The sequence below is a fragment of the Corythoichthys intestinalis genome, chromosome 9 (assembly GCF_030265065.1).
Source record: "Corythoichthys intestinalis isolate RoL2023-P3 chromosome 9, ASM3026506v1, whole genome shotgun sequence".
Lineage (NCBI taxonomy): Eukaryota > Metazoa > Chordata > Actinopteri > Syngnathiformes > Syngnathidae > Corythoichthys > Corythoichthys intestinalis.
Genome location: NC_080403.1, coordinates 9,256,193 through 9,272,769, shown reverse-complemented (window position 1 = coordinate 9,272,769; position 16,577 = coordinate 9,256,193). Strand labels below are relative to the sequence as shown.

General features: G+C 39.3%; 1 protein-coding gene across 1 annotated transcript; it reads right to left on the bottom strand.

Annotated features, from left to right (window-relative positions):
- Window positions 1–2,258: 2,258 nt before the first annotated feature.
- On the bottom strand, window positions 2,259–16,577 carry eno1b (enolase 1b, (alpha)). The gene is made up of 12 exons (XM_057847061.1): window positions 16,488–16,577; window positions 16,250–16,343; window positions 16,080–16,175; window positions 14,891–14,949; window positions 14,731–14,800; window positions 12,771–12,904; window positions 11,799–12,021; window positions 11,516–11,713; window positions 6,636–6,837; window positions 6,417–6,525; window positions 6,267–6,325; window positions 2,259–2,534 (listed from the first exon to the last, which is right to left on the bottom strand). Exons 2-12 carry the CDS (start codon window positions 16,332–16,334, stop codon window positions 2,465–2,467), a joined length of 1,305 nt encoding a protein of 434 aa, XP_057703044.1. The 5' UTR covers window positions 16,335–16,343; window positions 16,488–16,577; the 3' UTR covers window positions 2,259–2,464.

Genomic DNA, 16,577 nt, shown 5'->3' with positions numbered 1-16,577 from the left:
CCATTGAAGTAATAAAAATAAAACAACAGGCTAACTAAGCATTTGTTAACATATTGACAGTCAGCTAACTATAGCCTAAACAACACAAAATTACCAAACTCTTAATCTCACTCTAAATCACTAACAAATCCAGTTTTGATCTTCATTATCAGTTGTAAACAACTCTGCCAACTCTGGAAGTAGAGGACACACCTCGAACGCTCTTCTTTTAGCTGTCAGTGTGGGAAAAACAAACAGATATATATTATAAATCACATTTGCAGACATATTATGACAAAATGAGATTTATAGTCCAGAAAATCCAGTTATATAAATTAGTTATTATGCAACATTTGATCATTTTATAATGTATTTGTAGTGGGCTAGAATGTTTGGCTTTTAAATTAAACAAACTAAAAATTAGTCTGCTACACAAGGACCATATGTTCAATCTTGCAAAACGAAGAGCTGGAGTCTTCTGGCATCTTTTGTTTTTGCCTGGTGCTGGATTTTGACCTCGCTCGTCAGGATGATGAGTTGCTTAGCCAGCACCCAGCAGGGCACTACGGCAGTTTGAGGTTGGCGGAAACTGTCCAGTGTGACATGATGATCTCACTTCGAAAGTAGCCCCACGCGTTTGTTTCATACAACAATTGAGAAAAAACTTTTAACTGATAACTGCTACTTCCTGTGTTATGTTGAAGTCTTTCAATGACCTTGAGTGTCCTGTTCAGTTCAGTGTCCTATCCAGGTCGTCATGAGCCTAGGAGGGGGTAAGATGAAAAACTTGAGCTCCGCAGATTACAAGTTCCCCCTCTCGACCTTGCTGACAAAATCCAAAGGAAATGGTACAAGTCAGCGGTGAACTGGACAACCGTGACCACTGTACCAAGGTACATACTGAACCGTGACTTGTTCTTATCATCACACTTCTAATATATAGGGATGAAACCACAGACAAGACTGAAAAAGCAGTTTCTGCTCTTGCACTCTTCTTTAAAAGAAACTGCTGTATTTTATGCCAAAACAACTGTTGTGTTTGACAGAACAATGTCTATATGCTGCCATAGCAGATTCATGGCGCAATATGCCCCCGAACTATTTTTAATTTGCCCGTTTTACCCTGGAAACCCCCGTTTACAAATGTCGCACAACCACTTTTGTTACAACCCAGCCATAAAACGAAGGTAATTAAATATATTTATTATTCAAAATGTCATCTTTTAGCTTAGAATCATTAATTGATGTCTAATATTTCCTTTAAAACAAAAACGACTTTAAAAACTTATTCACTCGCATACTGTATTTTAAACTTTTAAACAAATTACGACACAATGAAAAAAAATTATGTCTGTAAAAAAGTCACGGATATCTACCTCATAACTGTCGCTTAGCTATTTTTTTTTTTTTTTGTTACTGTCACATTTTCTCTGACATTTTAGATGGTAAATAATCGATCCAAAGAAAGAAAAATTGAAAAAAATACGTTTAAAAGGGTAAATATATGAAAAAGAAAATCTCGACCACTCCTTGATGTCTGCGATTTCTGCATCGCGACCCTTGTTATATTACCATGTTTCACCCATAAAATCCCCCAAAAATCCAGCTGTGGCCATTCACAGCTGTGTCTTGACACTCAGTAATACATGCTGCATGGAGTTTTGGATCAAAACAAGGTAAGTACGCGATCATCTCGTTAAAGTCATGACGTCTGTAATTCTGCTTTCGCGTGTTCGCACCTCCAGATAGGGTTTTGCTGTTTAAATTTTTATTTTCTTATTTTTTTCTTCCCCCAGAAAATTGAGATTTTAAGATTTCCATTGATGTATCACACATGCATATTAGACAATTTTAAAAGCTGGCCAAATTGGGGGTCTCAGTATTTTCCGCCATAGATATTTTTCAATATGCAGGTAAGGCTCTTTTTTTTTTTTTTGAAACAGCGTCACTGGCCCAGAAATGTGTGTCAGCCAACCGGGAAATGCCCGGTACACCCAATGGCCAGTCCACCAGCCCACCTCTGGTAGCAGTGCAGCTTTAGGAGTTGCCAGATCCTAGCGGAGATACCATCCCAACCGGCTTAGGGACCCCACTTAGATTTTCTTTCAGGAATTACCCCTTAGCCTTTGACTTTCTCAAGACACCCACAAGGCAGTGGGACTATTTCCCTATTACTAGGGGTATACTTTTCAGTTAAATAATGCAGGTTAGGTAGGCAATTAAATCAGTATGTGTGACGAATGAAGATGAAGTGAGCACAGCAAAAAGCAGCAACAAAATACACATGCACACACAATAGAAATTTTATCAGTTTATTGACTAGATCTCCAAAAGTAGGCTTTCTCATTATTGGTTTATAGTACCTATGAATAAATCTTATCCTTATTTTACTTCAAATGTAACGGAAATGCATCTTTATTTTTAGCAGTTCAACTAAATTTATCATAATTCTTATATTAATATGGGTTTTTTGTGGGGTGTGAAGTTACTCTGCCAACGGCTGTCTGAAGTTTTTCCCAGCAAAACATGCTTCGTCTCCTAAGTCCTCTTCAATTCTACAAAACAGACGAGCACATCAAGTTAGTTCCACACACAGATCTACCCAGCATTACAGTGTTTAATTGAATGAATCCATGGTTTAAATCTGATAAACAAACAATTATTGTTCTTCAGATACACAATCCAATTAATATTTTCAAATAACATGACAATTTAATACATACACTAGTGTGTATTCACAACAAGGTTTCATACCGTAGCTCAATCGAAATGAATTTATCTTTAACAGAACCCCCCCTCAAATTCAAAACTTGTTGGGGAAATGCAAGTATACTTTCTGAACACTGTTATAGTTCCTTTGAGCAAAAAACACAGCCAGCCAAACTCAAACACACATTTGCCTCGAGCTGTCCTGCCTTTCTGAAATCACTCTCCTTTCTGCATGCGTTGCTTTCAGTTTTTTGTTGTGTAAAGCACAACTACATTACATAACATTCATGCTTTTGTGAGAGGTGCACAACAGAGAACGCAGAATTTTCTCATGAGGCATTAAATACGTCCAATGAGTTAAATATAAATTGATATACTGTTAGGACCAAGATTATTCACACCTTTTAAAAATGTGGTAAAATCACTGTGAATTGTACAGTAGGTTGCCGAAAGTGTTACTACATCATTGTTGTTAGGAATCCTGACCCCTGATCCTCCACTTGTGTGAGCGTGTGTGTGTGTTGGGGGGGGGGTCTGCCTTGATTGCAGGATTGGACAGATGGGTGAGCCTGGGACCAGGTGCAGGTCATCATTGTTTACGGCTTACCTAAACCAGTCCCTGGCCTCACCTCATCGCCAGATCAACAACTCAGCTCAACGTGTTTGTGACTCCAGAAAACCTGAAAATCTGCTATTTAGCTAATTTTCTTTTGTTCTCTAGATCCTGTAAAACCTGCCTGCCTGAACGCCTGCTTGCCCATCTGCTCACCCGCTGCAAAGGCTCACCTGACTGTTTCAACACCTTCTACCAAATCTGTCAATAAATTGTTGTCACTGCCAGTTTTGCTTATCATCTCTGCGCTTGGGTCCCCGGCTCACCCAGAAACCCTCCAATTTTAATTTTAATGTCAGTCATTGTGGTGGTACTTGGGGAGACAAAATTTTTTTTAGTGATGCACGATATTACATTTTTCAACCGATACCAATAACCAATAATTTCCTCCTCGTTCTAACCGATAACCGATAATGTCAAGCCGATAATTTTATTGAAAGATTTATGTAAAATTTTAAAGTATACACAAGAGAAAATATTACTGTGGAAAAGTATTGCTCTTTTTTCAACATCAAATGTGAACAAGTAGTAAATTCCAACATCTAAGTAAAGACAGATTGTCTGACATTGTTTAATGGTAAGCTTTTGACAACAATTACTTACAGAGTAAATACCTAAGTTGCACAAAAATGCCTTTAAAAGTAAGCCATTCCTAGCATATAACATTACTACATTGCAAAAACACACCTCCTTAAAACTAGTTAAATTTCCTTGTTTTCAGTGTAAATCTATTGGAAATAAGTCAAACTACCTGCCAGCGCTTCAAGTGTATTTCACTCAGATTTCTTGAACAAAAATACGTAGCTGAAAATAAGTTCAACAGCCTTATTTTAAGCCATAAATTATTATATTTAATCCTACAAAACTTGCCAGAAATTTTCTTTATTCAAGAATTCATTCAAGAATAGGTATGGTTCACAACATTATTTGAAATAAATTTTTTCTTGATTTAGGTGAAAAATGACATTTTTTTTTAGATGTATGGGCTTAATAAGAACAAATGGCAATATTTACTTCAAGTAAGTGGAATAATCTGGCACATTCATCTGTTAACTAGTCTTAACACTCCAAACAAGATGGGGAAAATTATTTGACTAGATTCAAGAAGAATGATCTGATTAAGACGTCATAAATTTACAGCGTACTGAATGCATTACTGACTGGCTGACTTCTTTGTGAGGGTGGTTTGGTGCATGTTACAATTATCATCTAACAACTGTGCTGTCATGATAAGCATGTTTACTTGACATCACTTGTCCAAATGTCTGTGGTGAAACTGATGTGATCGGCATGTTTTTCACGAAGAATAGTAATGGTATAAACTGCATTTTACGCTCTCGGGTCACTTCGGTAAAAAAACATCTCTCGTCCGGCATCCCCTCCCGCCTGTGCCCTTCAGTCCGTCCAGCCGGCCGCCAAATTAGCACCCGCGCCAGGCCTCTGTCTGGCCGTGGTGCTCGATGAGTTGAACTGGAGATGAGTGGTGGCGGCAGCTACGTTCGCACCGGATATCCGCCCGCCACGGCCGGCTCACCGCGGCGTATTCGGGACCTGGCTCTACTCTGGACGGAGGCGCGCGCCTTGAGTCCCGCACGCCGTGGGGGACCGCTCAAGAAACCGGGATGTACCGGCCCCACCTAGGGCGAGGCGGCAGTGGCCTGCCGGACTGGCCACTTGTTGACTATCGGTCTCGTGCCGGTGTTTAGTGTTAGATGGCGTTTACCACCCGCTTTGGGCTGCATTCCCAAACAACCCGACTCCGGGAAGGCCGCAGCGTCTCCCCATCATCACATGCCCAGTAGCGAAGCGTAGCTGAGTTTATGTGTGTTTAGCTTTAGCATTCGCGCAAGCAGCAGCCTCGTATTCGTTCCAAGAATCTTTGTGATGCAGTTTTAAATGGCTTATCGGGTTAGTGGTCTTGAATGAGGACGGTTTATTTCCACCTCTTGGAACTTCTGCAGTGCATGTTTTGCAGATGGCGAGAGCGTTGTTTGTTTTACACAACAAAAAAATCAACCCACGCTAGTGACAGAGCCGCCATGATATCGCCTCAACCCTGTTGTGTAACGCCACCTCCTCTACGACGCCATATTCCTCAACCCCTCCTCCTTCAGGAGCTTCAGAGAGAGGAGGGATGGAGGAGGCGACGGTGGAGAAGTGGACAAAACTGCTTTGGTTGCGCACATTTGGAGGCTAAATCTAGTATATAATTATCGGATTGCATTATCGGTTTAATTTCTTTTTTTTTTATCTGGATTATCTGTGTGACGTCATAATTGCCATTATCGGCCGATAATTATCGGTAGCCGGTATTCTCGTGCATCTTCAATTTTTTTAGTCAGCTCCTTAATGTATAAATTCTGAGAACAACTGTTCTAATATAACAGTTGAGAAGAGAATGCCAACTAAGTGGTCTTAAACTTGATGCCATGAGCAACAAGTACTGTAGCCATCAAGGACTGTATAAGTAGCCTGTTTTAAAAAACAGTTCACCTGTAATGGGAGAGTAAGGAGTGTTGTCAAAATTTAAAAGTGTAAATTTTGCAGAAGATTTTGAGGGGAGAAAAAGATGTGAATCTAGTTTGTATGGAATCATTATCATAGTCAAAATGTAATAATAACACATGCAAGGCTAGTTTAACAATGTATACTTTTAACACACTAGTGGTTGGTCTTCCACAAAATTCCTGGTTTGAGTTTTGCTCAGGCTCTCCTGTGTGGAAATTGCTTACTGCGTGCTTGTGTGGGTTATCTGTGGCATGTCAGGTTACTTAAAAACTGTCCATATGTGTGGCTGTAAATTAGTGAAAGGTTGTCTGTCTCAAGTGAGTACTTGTGCTCGGTCATTTATTGTGATTTGCCTTTCGATCAAAGTCAGATAGGCTCTAACTCACCCATGATCCTAAGGATGACAAGTGGTACTGCAAAGAAAATGCAAGGATGACGGTAATGGCCTGAAACTCACCTGAGAATCTGATTATATTTGGCCAAACGCTCGGAACGGCAAGGTGCCCCAGTCTTGATCTTAAATTACACAGGAAGATTTTAATTTAGGGCTTTCAAGTTATCTCTTAAGAAAAGAACTGGGGCTTTTTATCGCAATTGGTGTCTCTACCTGTCCAGTACACAACCCGACAACTAAGTCCGCAATGAAGGTGTCCTCGGTTTCTCCTGAGCGATGGCTAACCATGACTCCCCAGCCGCTCTCCTGAGCCATCTTGCACCTGGAAGACCAATAGAGAACATTTGTTCCCTCCAGATGCTAAGGGTTAATACATCATAATATTTACTACATTTAGAACCAATTAATTACGTAAATACAACTTCAACTCACGCTTGCATGGACTCGGTTACAGTGCCAATTTGGTTGACTTTAAGCAGCAGACAGTTGCAGGCCTTCTCCTCCACAGCCTTGCAGATGCGTGTCGGGTTGGTCACCGTGAGATCGTCTCCAACAACCTGGATGTCAGTACTGGCGGTGAAGTTGCTCCACGCCGCCCAGTCGTCCTGGTCAAATGGGTCCTCAATGGATACCACTGTATGGGAAAAGGTTCATAAATTGAAAGGTGCCATCTATTTCCAACATGTTGACCACCAAGAGGCACATGAAATGTCTGTCTGTTGGCCTTTTCCCAAAAAATTCTCACAAGTAGAGTTGTCCGATATTACCTGATAATATCAGCAGATAAAAGCATTTTAAAATTATATCGGATAATATCAACATCGGTTTATCATTATCGGTTTTGGTCAAATATGCATATCGCCTTCAAAGTGAATGTACTGTAGAAGCCTTCTTTCTGGCTTTTTACAAGGGCTGATCACAGTTTAGCACAGCAGTTATGCTTATTGACCATTAGATACAATATCTCCAAACTTAGATGCTTGGGATTTGTTATGTGAGCATTATCATTATTAAAGCATCCAGTGGGGCATTGCAATACAATTAGCCATAATATGTTAAAGTGGAAGTTCAGGATTTTTGACATTAGGCTTAATCTTTCAGTTAAGTTTGTTAGTTTTTTATTATTTTCAGGACTCCAGAGTGGCTAAGCTAACGCAAGTCAATAGTACCCTCCTAGCATGCCAACAAAAAGGAATATTAACAGATCTAACATAGTCAAATAAATTCAAAATGCAGCTCATTGTTAAAATATCCCATGCAGCCATAACAATGTCGCACCAAACATATTAACAAAAAAAAAAATCAGCGCTGAAAAGACCAATGTGATATCCCTCCGCCCTGCTTGCCCAGGCAGCCTGTTATCTGCAAAGCAGCTGAATTACTAATGTTGCTGTTTGTACTGTAGTTATTGACAAGCAATGGTAAGTTTTAATAACTTCATCCCGAAAACATAGCCAACACTATTGATTGCATGTGTCATCGGTGATTCTCCTGTGTGCATATGTTTTTTTGTTGGCATGCCGGAGGGGAACTATTGATTTGCGTTAACCACTCCTCAGCTCTGAAAATAATGAAAAACTAACAAATTGCATGGATTTTTAAAAATCAACTCCACTGACTAATTAAACCCTCTCCTAACTCGAAGATTAAGCTTGATAACAAAAATTCCGAACTTCCCCTTTAAGTCTATGACCGCATATGTCGGTTTTGGTTTGATATCGGTATTGAATTTTTGGAGTTGGACAATATCGGTGTATCGATTATTGATTGAAAAGTCATTATCAGACAACTTATCTCACAAGTGATGGGACATTGAGATTTACTGTGTCACTCTGGAATTGGAGGACATTTGGGCTTTAACATTTTTGACAAATAAGCCTTCACTTTTCTGATTTGCTGCAATCTATTCATCAGTAATAGTTCATAAATTATTAAATGCTTAATTTGCTCAGTTTACAGATGAGGTGGACAAGCCTTTTAGCTCAAGGGCTACATACCGTAATTTCCCGAATATAACGCGCACTTTTTTCCCCCAAAATCAACTTGTAAACTCATGGTGCGCATTATAAACGGGTACATGGATGGAGACAGAAATATATATGTATTACATATATATATAAACCGATTTTTTTTCATTGACACGGCCACGTTGTGTTGAAGAAACGTATGCGGCGACCCGTTGCCGACCATTACGGTACGTGACGTCACCATTTTGTTTCGGTAATACTTCACTCTAATCGGCCGAATGATTTCGTCTGTGTTAAATTCTGCTTTTTTCACTCTTCATAAAGCACAGAATTTAGTTTCTTGAACTCATTTGAGTCGACGTTTATTGCAGCTCCACAATTCGGACCATAACAAATGTAAGGACAGACACTTCCTGTGTCCGTCAACTATATCGGTCCCTCGGGAAACTCAAACCCAAATAACAATCGTTCAGTAGTTTTACCGTATCAATCCATGGAAGAAACATTTATTCATCATTTGGAAACGAGCAAGTTATACAGCAGCCTTTAAAAGAAAAGTCACATCTGTTTTGTTTTCTCCTAGATTCTGGTAAGTTGGAGAAGTTGTCAAATCATATTATTACCGTAAATATTGTCAGTTTACGGTAATGTTTTGAACTACCAATGTGCTATGCTTGTGCTGTGTTTCACCAGTCAGTAAAATGACATCTCTGTATCTGTACACGAGCTCTGTTTTCTTGTATTCTTCTATTTATTGGTGCTAAAATTAGGGTGCGCGTTATAAACGGGTACAATAATTTCCCCCAGATTTTACAAGTAAATTTGGTGTGCGTATTATACACGGGTGCGCCTTATATTCGGGAAATTACGGTATATACAATAGTTTTCAAAAGGACATATGGACATATCATTTTGAAATGATGGGGGAAACTAAGATTATGACATACTACTTAATATAGATTTATATTTAAAGTACAGTACAGTTTATGAATAGTTTTGATTAATGACTAAATCAATCTAACGAATATTACAAGACTGTTGAGTGTAAATGAGGTCATAGATGTCTGTCATACTTTTGCCACTACTGTTTTAAATTATTTAAAATAAAATACAAAACTATATAAAACATTTTCAAAGCCCTGCACTGTAATGTTATATCTGTGAATGCAATTTGCTCAACATTATCATTATGCTTATTTAACATGAAATGAGTCACAATAAGGCAGTTCCTCCATTTCACTCCAAACATTTATCGCTATAGTTTTTGGGATACATTTTCTGGCCAAAATGTCTCTTTTATTTTATTTGCTGTAATGACTTTTAGAGCGACTTTTTTCTTCTTCTTAATTTTATTGTATAGTACTTTCCTGCCTTTTATTTATCATGTACTATACAGTATTTTGCTTTGTTGTAAAGCACTTTGAGGACTTTCCAGGTTTTTGTTAAGGGCTATATCAATAAATTTGATTTGATTTATTGTCAATTGTAGCAACTTTTAAAACTGATATTACGTGATTAGTTCAATTAATCTTTGTAATAACTAACATTAAAGTGCCTATGACAGCAATAAGCATGTTTATTTCATATTTCATGCAGTATTTTATGCTCCTGAATGAAATGGACCGCTTGGATGTGTGTGGAAGCGATCGATTATTTATTCAGTTTTTGGAATCCCGCGCCATGAAAATGAGTGACTTCCAGTTCCTGTATTGATGAATAATGCGAATGCGACGTCAGCGGGATCATCTTCTTCAGTATACAGCCAATACTACAGTATGCAGAACGACTGCTGATTTAGCTGATTTTGAGGAATATTTTGTTTTTTTTTCGCATCACGCCAGGCCAGTGTCCTGCAGGTTTTTGTTGCTGCTCCATGGAGAGGCGTGTGGGCCTTTTTGGGTTTCAAGAAGTTCCCGTTCACCGCGGATAATGGCCAAAACAAGTCTGACAACTGAAGGACCATTGTGATGTGAGTAAGCTACATGTTTTATGTTATGTCAAATACTGGGATCTTGGCACACATTTTAATTTGGAGGTGGCTTGCATTTTGTGGGTGACAATGCTCCTTGTCCACTGAGAAGGCCACTCAGCCGGTGACCGGCAGCTTGTCATACACCACGGTCACTTTGATCCCCTCGGGCCTATTCGCGTGCCCGCCGAGAATGCGCTTTCTTCGGCTTGGCCATGAGCAGACCCCCCGCTCCGACGTCGGCCGAGAATGGGCTACTTTCGGCATTCATTCCCGGCAACGAGCACTGCCAGCTCGCCATGGCCGCAGCAGAACGACGAGCCATAACTTGCTCGCAGCCGGGTGCTGGCCGACTGGTGAGGACAATCAACCCCGCTGCCGTGTGTGACATGAGATGGGGTAGTTTTGTGTGATTTTTCGTTTTCGAAAGGCGAGAATATGACTTGGAAAAGCTGCTCGGTTTGGGTTAGCATGTCGGGTGGCTGTTCGCCTCACGTCTTGTTTAGCTCTTTCCTCCGTCTCTGAAGCCGGGGCAGGGAAATGACAAACACTGCACTAAGTCCGATGGCATAAAATACCGTTCGGGAGAGGAAGAAATCGTCAATTTTTACCATTATGCAGTAATTTTGCCCTGTCATACTGAATAAAAGCATTTTTAATATTTCATATTCCATTTAGCACAAGACTGTTATTTGTCATGAACATACCATTTATTTAGCAATTGGGGAAAAATAGATAAAAAGTATATCCTTTAAAAACATTAGAGAGATTGAAACGATGATGACTTTTTGCTGCTCTCTGTCGTCTTTTCATCATTCTGAATCTTCCCCCTCAATGGGCTGAATTCTAAATCAGATGAAAATGTTACCCTGCCGATGTCATCATCCAGCTGGGGACGACAGAGCGCCATAATGACAGGCGGGTCTAAATGGCAGAATAAAAGACTAATTTTTTGTCATCTGCGCTTTGCCAAATTTTTGTATATAGTCGAATCGTCTCAAAATATGATTTTATTTCACATAATAATGCTATCTAAGATTTTTTTAATGCTGTCACAGGCTGTCACAGAGACTTTAGATATCTAGAATTCTTTAGCCAACTAGCACTAAAATCTTTTATTTTCAAATTCATGTCACCACAGCAAGTACGATTTAGCTATTTTTAATCTCTGAAGCAGATATTTTCCAAAATTTTGTTGACCACTGTTAACAGTGTTGTAAGAAGTATCCTTGGTAATTACCAATAGCAACACCACTACTTTCAAACATATCATTCATTCCTTTTTAGATAAATCAACACCCTCTAGTCATAGTATTGTTCTAATAAACCTTTGTGCTGTTGAACGGCATGTAAACAGAGTGTTAAGAGGAGGTGACCTGGATAATCCTTCACAAAGCTCTTGTAGAGGTCGGCCAGCTCTTCAGGAGTGATATAGCGAGACGGATCGTCGGGAGACTTGAAGTCCAGGTCGTATTTTCCTTCACGGTAAAATTCAGACGCTGCCACGTCCATGCCAATCACAACTTTGTCTGTGTATCCTGCTTTGGCTATGGCCTCCTTTATTAACTCCAGTGCTGTGTTGTCAAGCAATATGATATGACAGTGATTAAAAAGACAGGACATGACACAAGATAGTCAACATTGAGTCTTTGTGATTACCTTCCTTGTTCTCCAGGATGTTTGGAGCAAAGCCACCTTCATCACCTACATTGGTGGCATCCTGGCCATACTTCTTCTTGATGACATTTTTGAGATTGTGGTAAACCTCAGCTCCAATGCGCATAGCGTCCCTGAAGGTGCTTGCGCCAACTGGAAGGATCATGAACTCCTGCATGGCAAGCTTGTTGCCTGCATGGGAGCCGCCATTGATCACATTGAAGGCCTGATGGTGGCAATGAATAAATGTATAGAGAGCAGTGAATGCATAAAAATACATTGTATTTCTTCATTTAGTGGACGAGAGCGTTAATTTAGCATAAATGTATTCAACAGCAGGTGGAACTTAGTATCTACGTTTTAGAAGAATTTGAATCATAAGGCAGTTATTCAGTGTTCAACAAGACACCATAAGTAGTGCCGAATTCACTTAATTTGCCAATGATTTATTCTGTATTCTCTTTTTTAATTGTTTTAAACTGTCTTGTTCAGCTGCTTAACCACGGAAAATGAGAATCTGATTTTCCTTATAGACTGAACAGTTTTAATGTCGCACACGAGAGTTTGATATACTCCAGTTGTGGTTGATCATATTTTTTTATATACTATGAGAAAGCAGCAGACAGGAAGGGGTTTTTTGGGGACAGAATGTAAGGAAACAGTCAGAAGAGGAAACAAACAACAACAACAAAATACATCATTAAACACCTATATGCTACCTAAGAACATAGAGGTGATATCACAATCTATTTATATTTATTCTTGAAACCATGTGTGTGTATACAGGGAGGGGAGGGTTAAATAAACCTTATGTGTGCCTACATGATCACAAATGGATGTTTACATACAGTGTGTGGACACCAGGCCTCAATTATAATTAGATTTGTTAGACTTACCATATTTATTTCTTAATTATCAATCATTATTCAACAACACTATGGTGGGAAGAGTAAGAGGTGCAGTACAAAGTCTCACCGGCACAGGCAAGATGACTTTGGGATTTCCTGCAAGGTCAGCAATGTGACGATATAGAGGAACTCCTTTCTCCGCTGCACCTGCCTTGCAAACGGCCAGCGACACACCGAGAATGGCGTTGGCGCCGAATTTGGCTGTTTGACATAAGAAGCCGTCAAAAATGACAAACAAATAAAAGGCCTGAAAGGAATTGAGGAAATATTGATGTGGATTGGAATTCTGCATTTATACTGTACATCAGTGTACAGGACTGTCTCAGGAAATTAGAATATTGTGATAAAGTTCTTTACTCTCTGTAATGCAATTTAAAAAACAAAAATGTCATACATTCTGGATTCATTACACATCAACTGAACTATTTCAAGCCTTTTATTATTTGAATATTGCTGATTTTGGCTTACAGCTTAAGAAACCTCAAAAATCCTATATCAAAAAATTAGAATACTTCCTCAGACCAAGTAAAAAAATAATTTTATAACAGCAAAACTAAATCAAACATTTGAAAATGTCCATTGATGCACTCAGTACTTGGTTGGGAATCCTTTTGCTCGGATTACTGCATCAATCCGGCGTGGCATGGAGGCAATCAGCCTGTGGCATTGCTGAGGTGTTATTGATGCCCAGGATGCTTCGATAGCGGCCTTCAGCTCATTTGCATTTGTAGGTCTGGTGTCTTTCATCTTCTTCTTAACTATACCCCACAAATTCTCGATGGGGTTTAGGTCAGGGGAATGAGCAGGCCAATCAAGGACAGTGATGCCATGGTCAGTGCACCAGTTACTGGTGGTTTTGGCACTGTGGGCAGGTGCCAGATCATGCTGGAAAATGAAATCCTCATCTCCATAGAGCTTTTCAGCAGATGGAAGCATGTAGTGCTCTAAAATCTCTTGGTACACAGTTGCATTTACTCTGGACTTGATGAAACACAGTGGACCAACACCAGCAGCTGACATGGCTCCCCAAACCATTGCTGACTGTGGGAACTTCACACTGGATTTCAAGCAACTTGGATTTTGCTCCTCTCCAGCCTTTCTCCAGACTCTGGCGCCTTGACTTCCAAATGAAATGCAAAACTTGATTTCGTCTGAAAAGAGGACTTTGGACCACTCTGCAACTGTCCAGTGCTTCTTCTCCATAGCCCAAGTCAGACGCTTCTTCCGTTGTCTTGAGTTCAGAAGTGGCTTGACCATGGGAATACGGCTATTGTAGCCCATTTCCCGGACACGTCTGTGAACTGTGGCTTTTGATACCTGGACTCCAGCTTCAGCCCACTGTCTTTGAAGCTCCCCCAAATTCTGGAAGCGGCTCTTCTTCACAATTTTGTTAAGGCTGCGGTCATCTCTCTTGGTTGTGCAGCGTTTCCGGCCACATTTTTCCCTTCCAACAGACTTTTTGTGGATATGCTTTGAAACTGCACTCTGTGAACAGCCTGCTCTTTGAGAAATTTCTTTTTGTGTCTTACCCTCCTGATGGAGGGTATCAATGATGGTCCTCTGGACAGCAGTCAGATCAGCAGTCTTCCCCATACTTGTGATTTAGTTTACTGAACCAAGCTGAGTGTTTTTAAGGCTCAGGAAACCCTCGCAGGTGTTTCGAGTTAATTAGATGATTCAGGTGATTAGTTGAATAGCCTACTTGTATACTTTTTCATGATATTCTAATATTTTGAGATAGGATTTTTGAGTTTTCTTAAGCTGTAAGCCAAATTCAGCAATATTAAAATAATAAAAGGCTTGAAATAGTTCAGTTGATGTGTAATGAATCCAGAATGTATGACATTTTTGTTTTTTTAATTGCATTACAGAAAGTAAAGAACTTTATCACAATATTCTAATTATCTGAGACAGTCCTGTATAGATCTGTTCCACACCACTTTTGAACTATCTAAGTCAAATAAGACATCCTTAACAAAAATTAAGTGAGAAGAAAAGCTAGCAATAATTGCCACTTGGGCACCTACATTTGTTCTCTGTGCCATCCATGTCAATCATGAGCCGATCGATTTTCTCTTGCTCGACCACAGATACATTCTGAATAGGAGTGAAGAATAAATCAATGAGATATATATGACCATGACATCTCTGGTGAAAAAAATAATTACACAAATGATTATTTCTCACTTGCTCAATAAGCGCAGGTCCAATTGATGAGTTTATGTGCTCCACTGCCTGTGAGACACCTAAGCCAAGAACGTGAATATCCAAGCAAATAATGCAGTAGAATTATTTAGAATTAATTTTTTTCAATGTGGATTTTTCAAATATGCAGACTTGCTCTACTTAAATAATTTCTAATAAAAACTGTCAGGTTAAAAATATGCACATTTTGTGCTTCACTTCACATTCACCTCACCAACTGGAACTTCTGTGCATTGTGCTGGTTTTGTATTTAATAAAGATTCAGTTTTGTCCCACTGTTTGAAGTAAAATCAGATTTAACTTTCCTTTTAATGGATTACTGAAATTATTTAAATTTTATTAAATGCCACAATAATGGGCGAGAGAACTTTATATTGTTTTCTTGGTGTGAGTGTTATCCCATCTGCCTTACAGTTAGATCGAATTCCTTGACTGTTGAAACATCTCTGCGTAGCGAGTATTTCAGATCAAATAAGAATACCACAGTAGGCAAATTCGCTTATCACAATATCTGGAGCAAGTACACACAAAACAATAAATAGTAAACCCCATAAATAAAAAAATATGTTGTACTGTAATATTTGAGCAATATGCAGAACAGCCTATATAGAAAAGGAATAACAGTGACAGTGCCATAGGACTGTCATGAACATGAATGAATGCTGATGATACATAAATGTCACTACGTGTCGTAACCTTAACAAAGATCCTAAAATCTAACTCAAACACATTTGAAACATGTCAGTTTTGCATCTAAAGTGACATAATTTACTGAATGACAATACAATTTGTCATAAGCATTCATTGATATTCAGCTTCATATTCATGACAGGTGTCATGCCAAGTTTATGACAGTCTTCTGAAAATGTCCAAACTGTTGAAAAAAAAAAGTGTAACCACATATTTTACACAAATGTAATGAACTTCCAGCCCTTCCAGTTAAAATGAACTGGACATCTACCGCCATCAATAGAAGCCAATGAGTTAATTAGCAGGAAATGAATACACACCTGTGTTAACAGTACTATAAGCCCCGTGCTTGATGTCATATTGCTGCAAAAGACTGATTCTATTTTGACCTCAATAAGGAGACAGGAGACAAATCTTGTCTCTGTGATATTTTTTTTCTCTGCCCCATCTTTTTTGAAGGATTGGCCTAAAAAGCACATACCTTTCCCGAGGTAGCGTGACTTGTCGTTATCACGCAGCTCTAAGGCTTCATAAATTCCAGTGGATGCACCACTAGGTACGGCTGCCCTGAATAGGCCTGAGAAGAAGGATACACATAAGAGCTACCAAGAAGTAAACCTCAACCGAAGTCACACTTTTCAGTCACTTTACCATTAGCAGTGTAGAGGTCAACCTCCACAGTGGGGTTCCCACGTGAGTCAAAGATCTCTCGGGCGTGAATTTTGAGAATTGACATGATGGAGCACTTTTGGACAGAAGAGATGGCTCAACAAGATAAATTATCTGTCTTAATAAATACATAAACTCCATAATGTACCTAACAGAATCACAATACAAAACCTAATTCAATAAAATTCCATTTAGTAGTAAAAAAAGATGTCAGACTTACCTCTTTTCTTTACTTTTTCTTATGTGATGCTGCCACACAAAAATACCTTGACCTGGCTTCAGGTTTAGCTTGCTGCTCCTCCCCTTATTG

Excerpts from the sequence above, each read along its gene's own strand:
- eno1b (XM_057847061.1), bottom strand. The coding sequence starts at position 16,334 with ATGTCAATTCTCAAAATTCACGCCCGAGAGATCTTTGACTCACGTGGG. Across the intron at positions 6,838-11,515 it reads CTTTGTGAAGGATTATCCAG|TGGTATCCATTGAGGACCCA; the intron begins GTCACCTCCTCT and ends TTTCCCATACAG. Across the intron at positions 6,326-6,416 it reads TCGGGTTGTGTACTGGACAG|ATCAAGACTGGGGCACCTTG; the intron begins GTAGAGACACCA and ends GTGTAATTTAAG.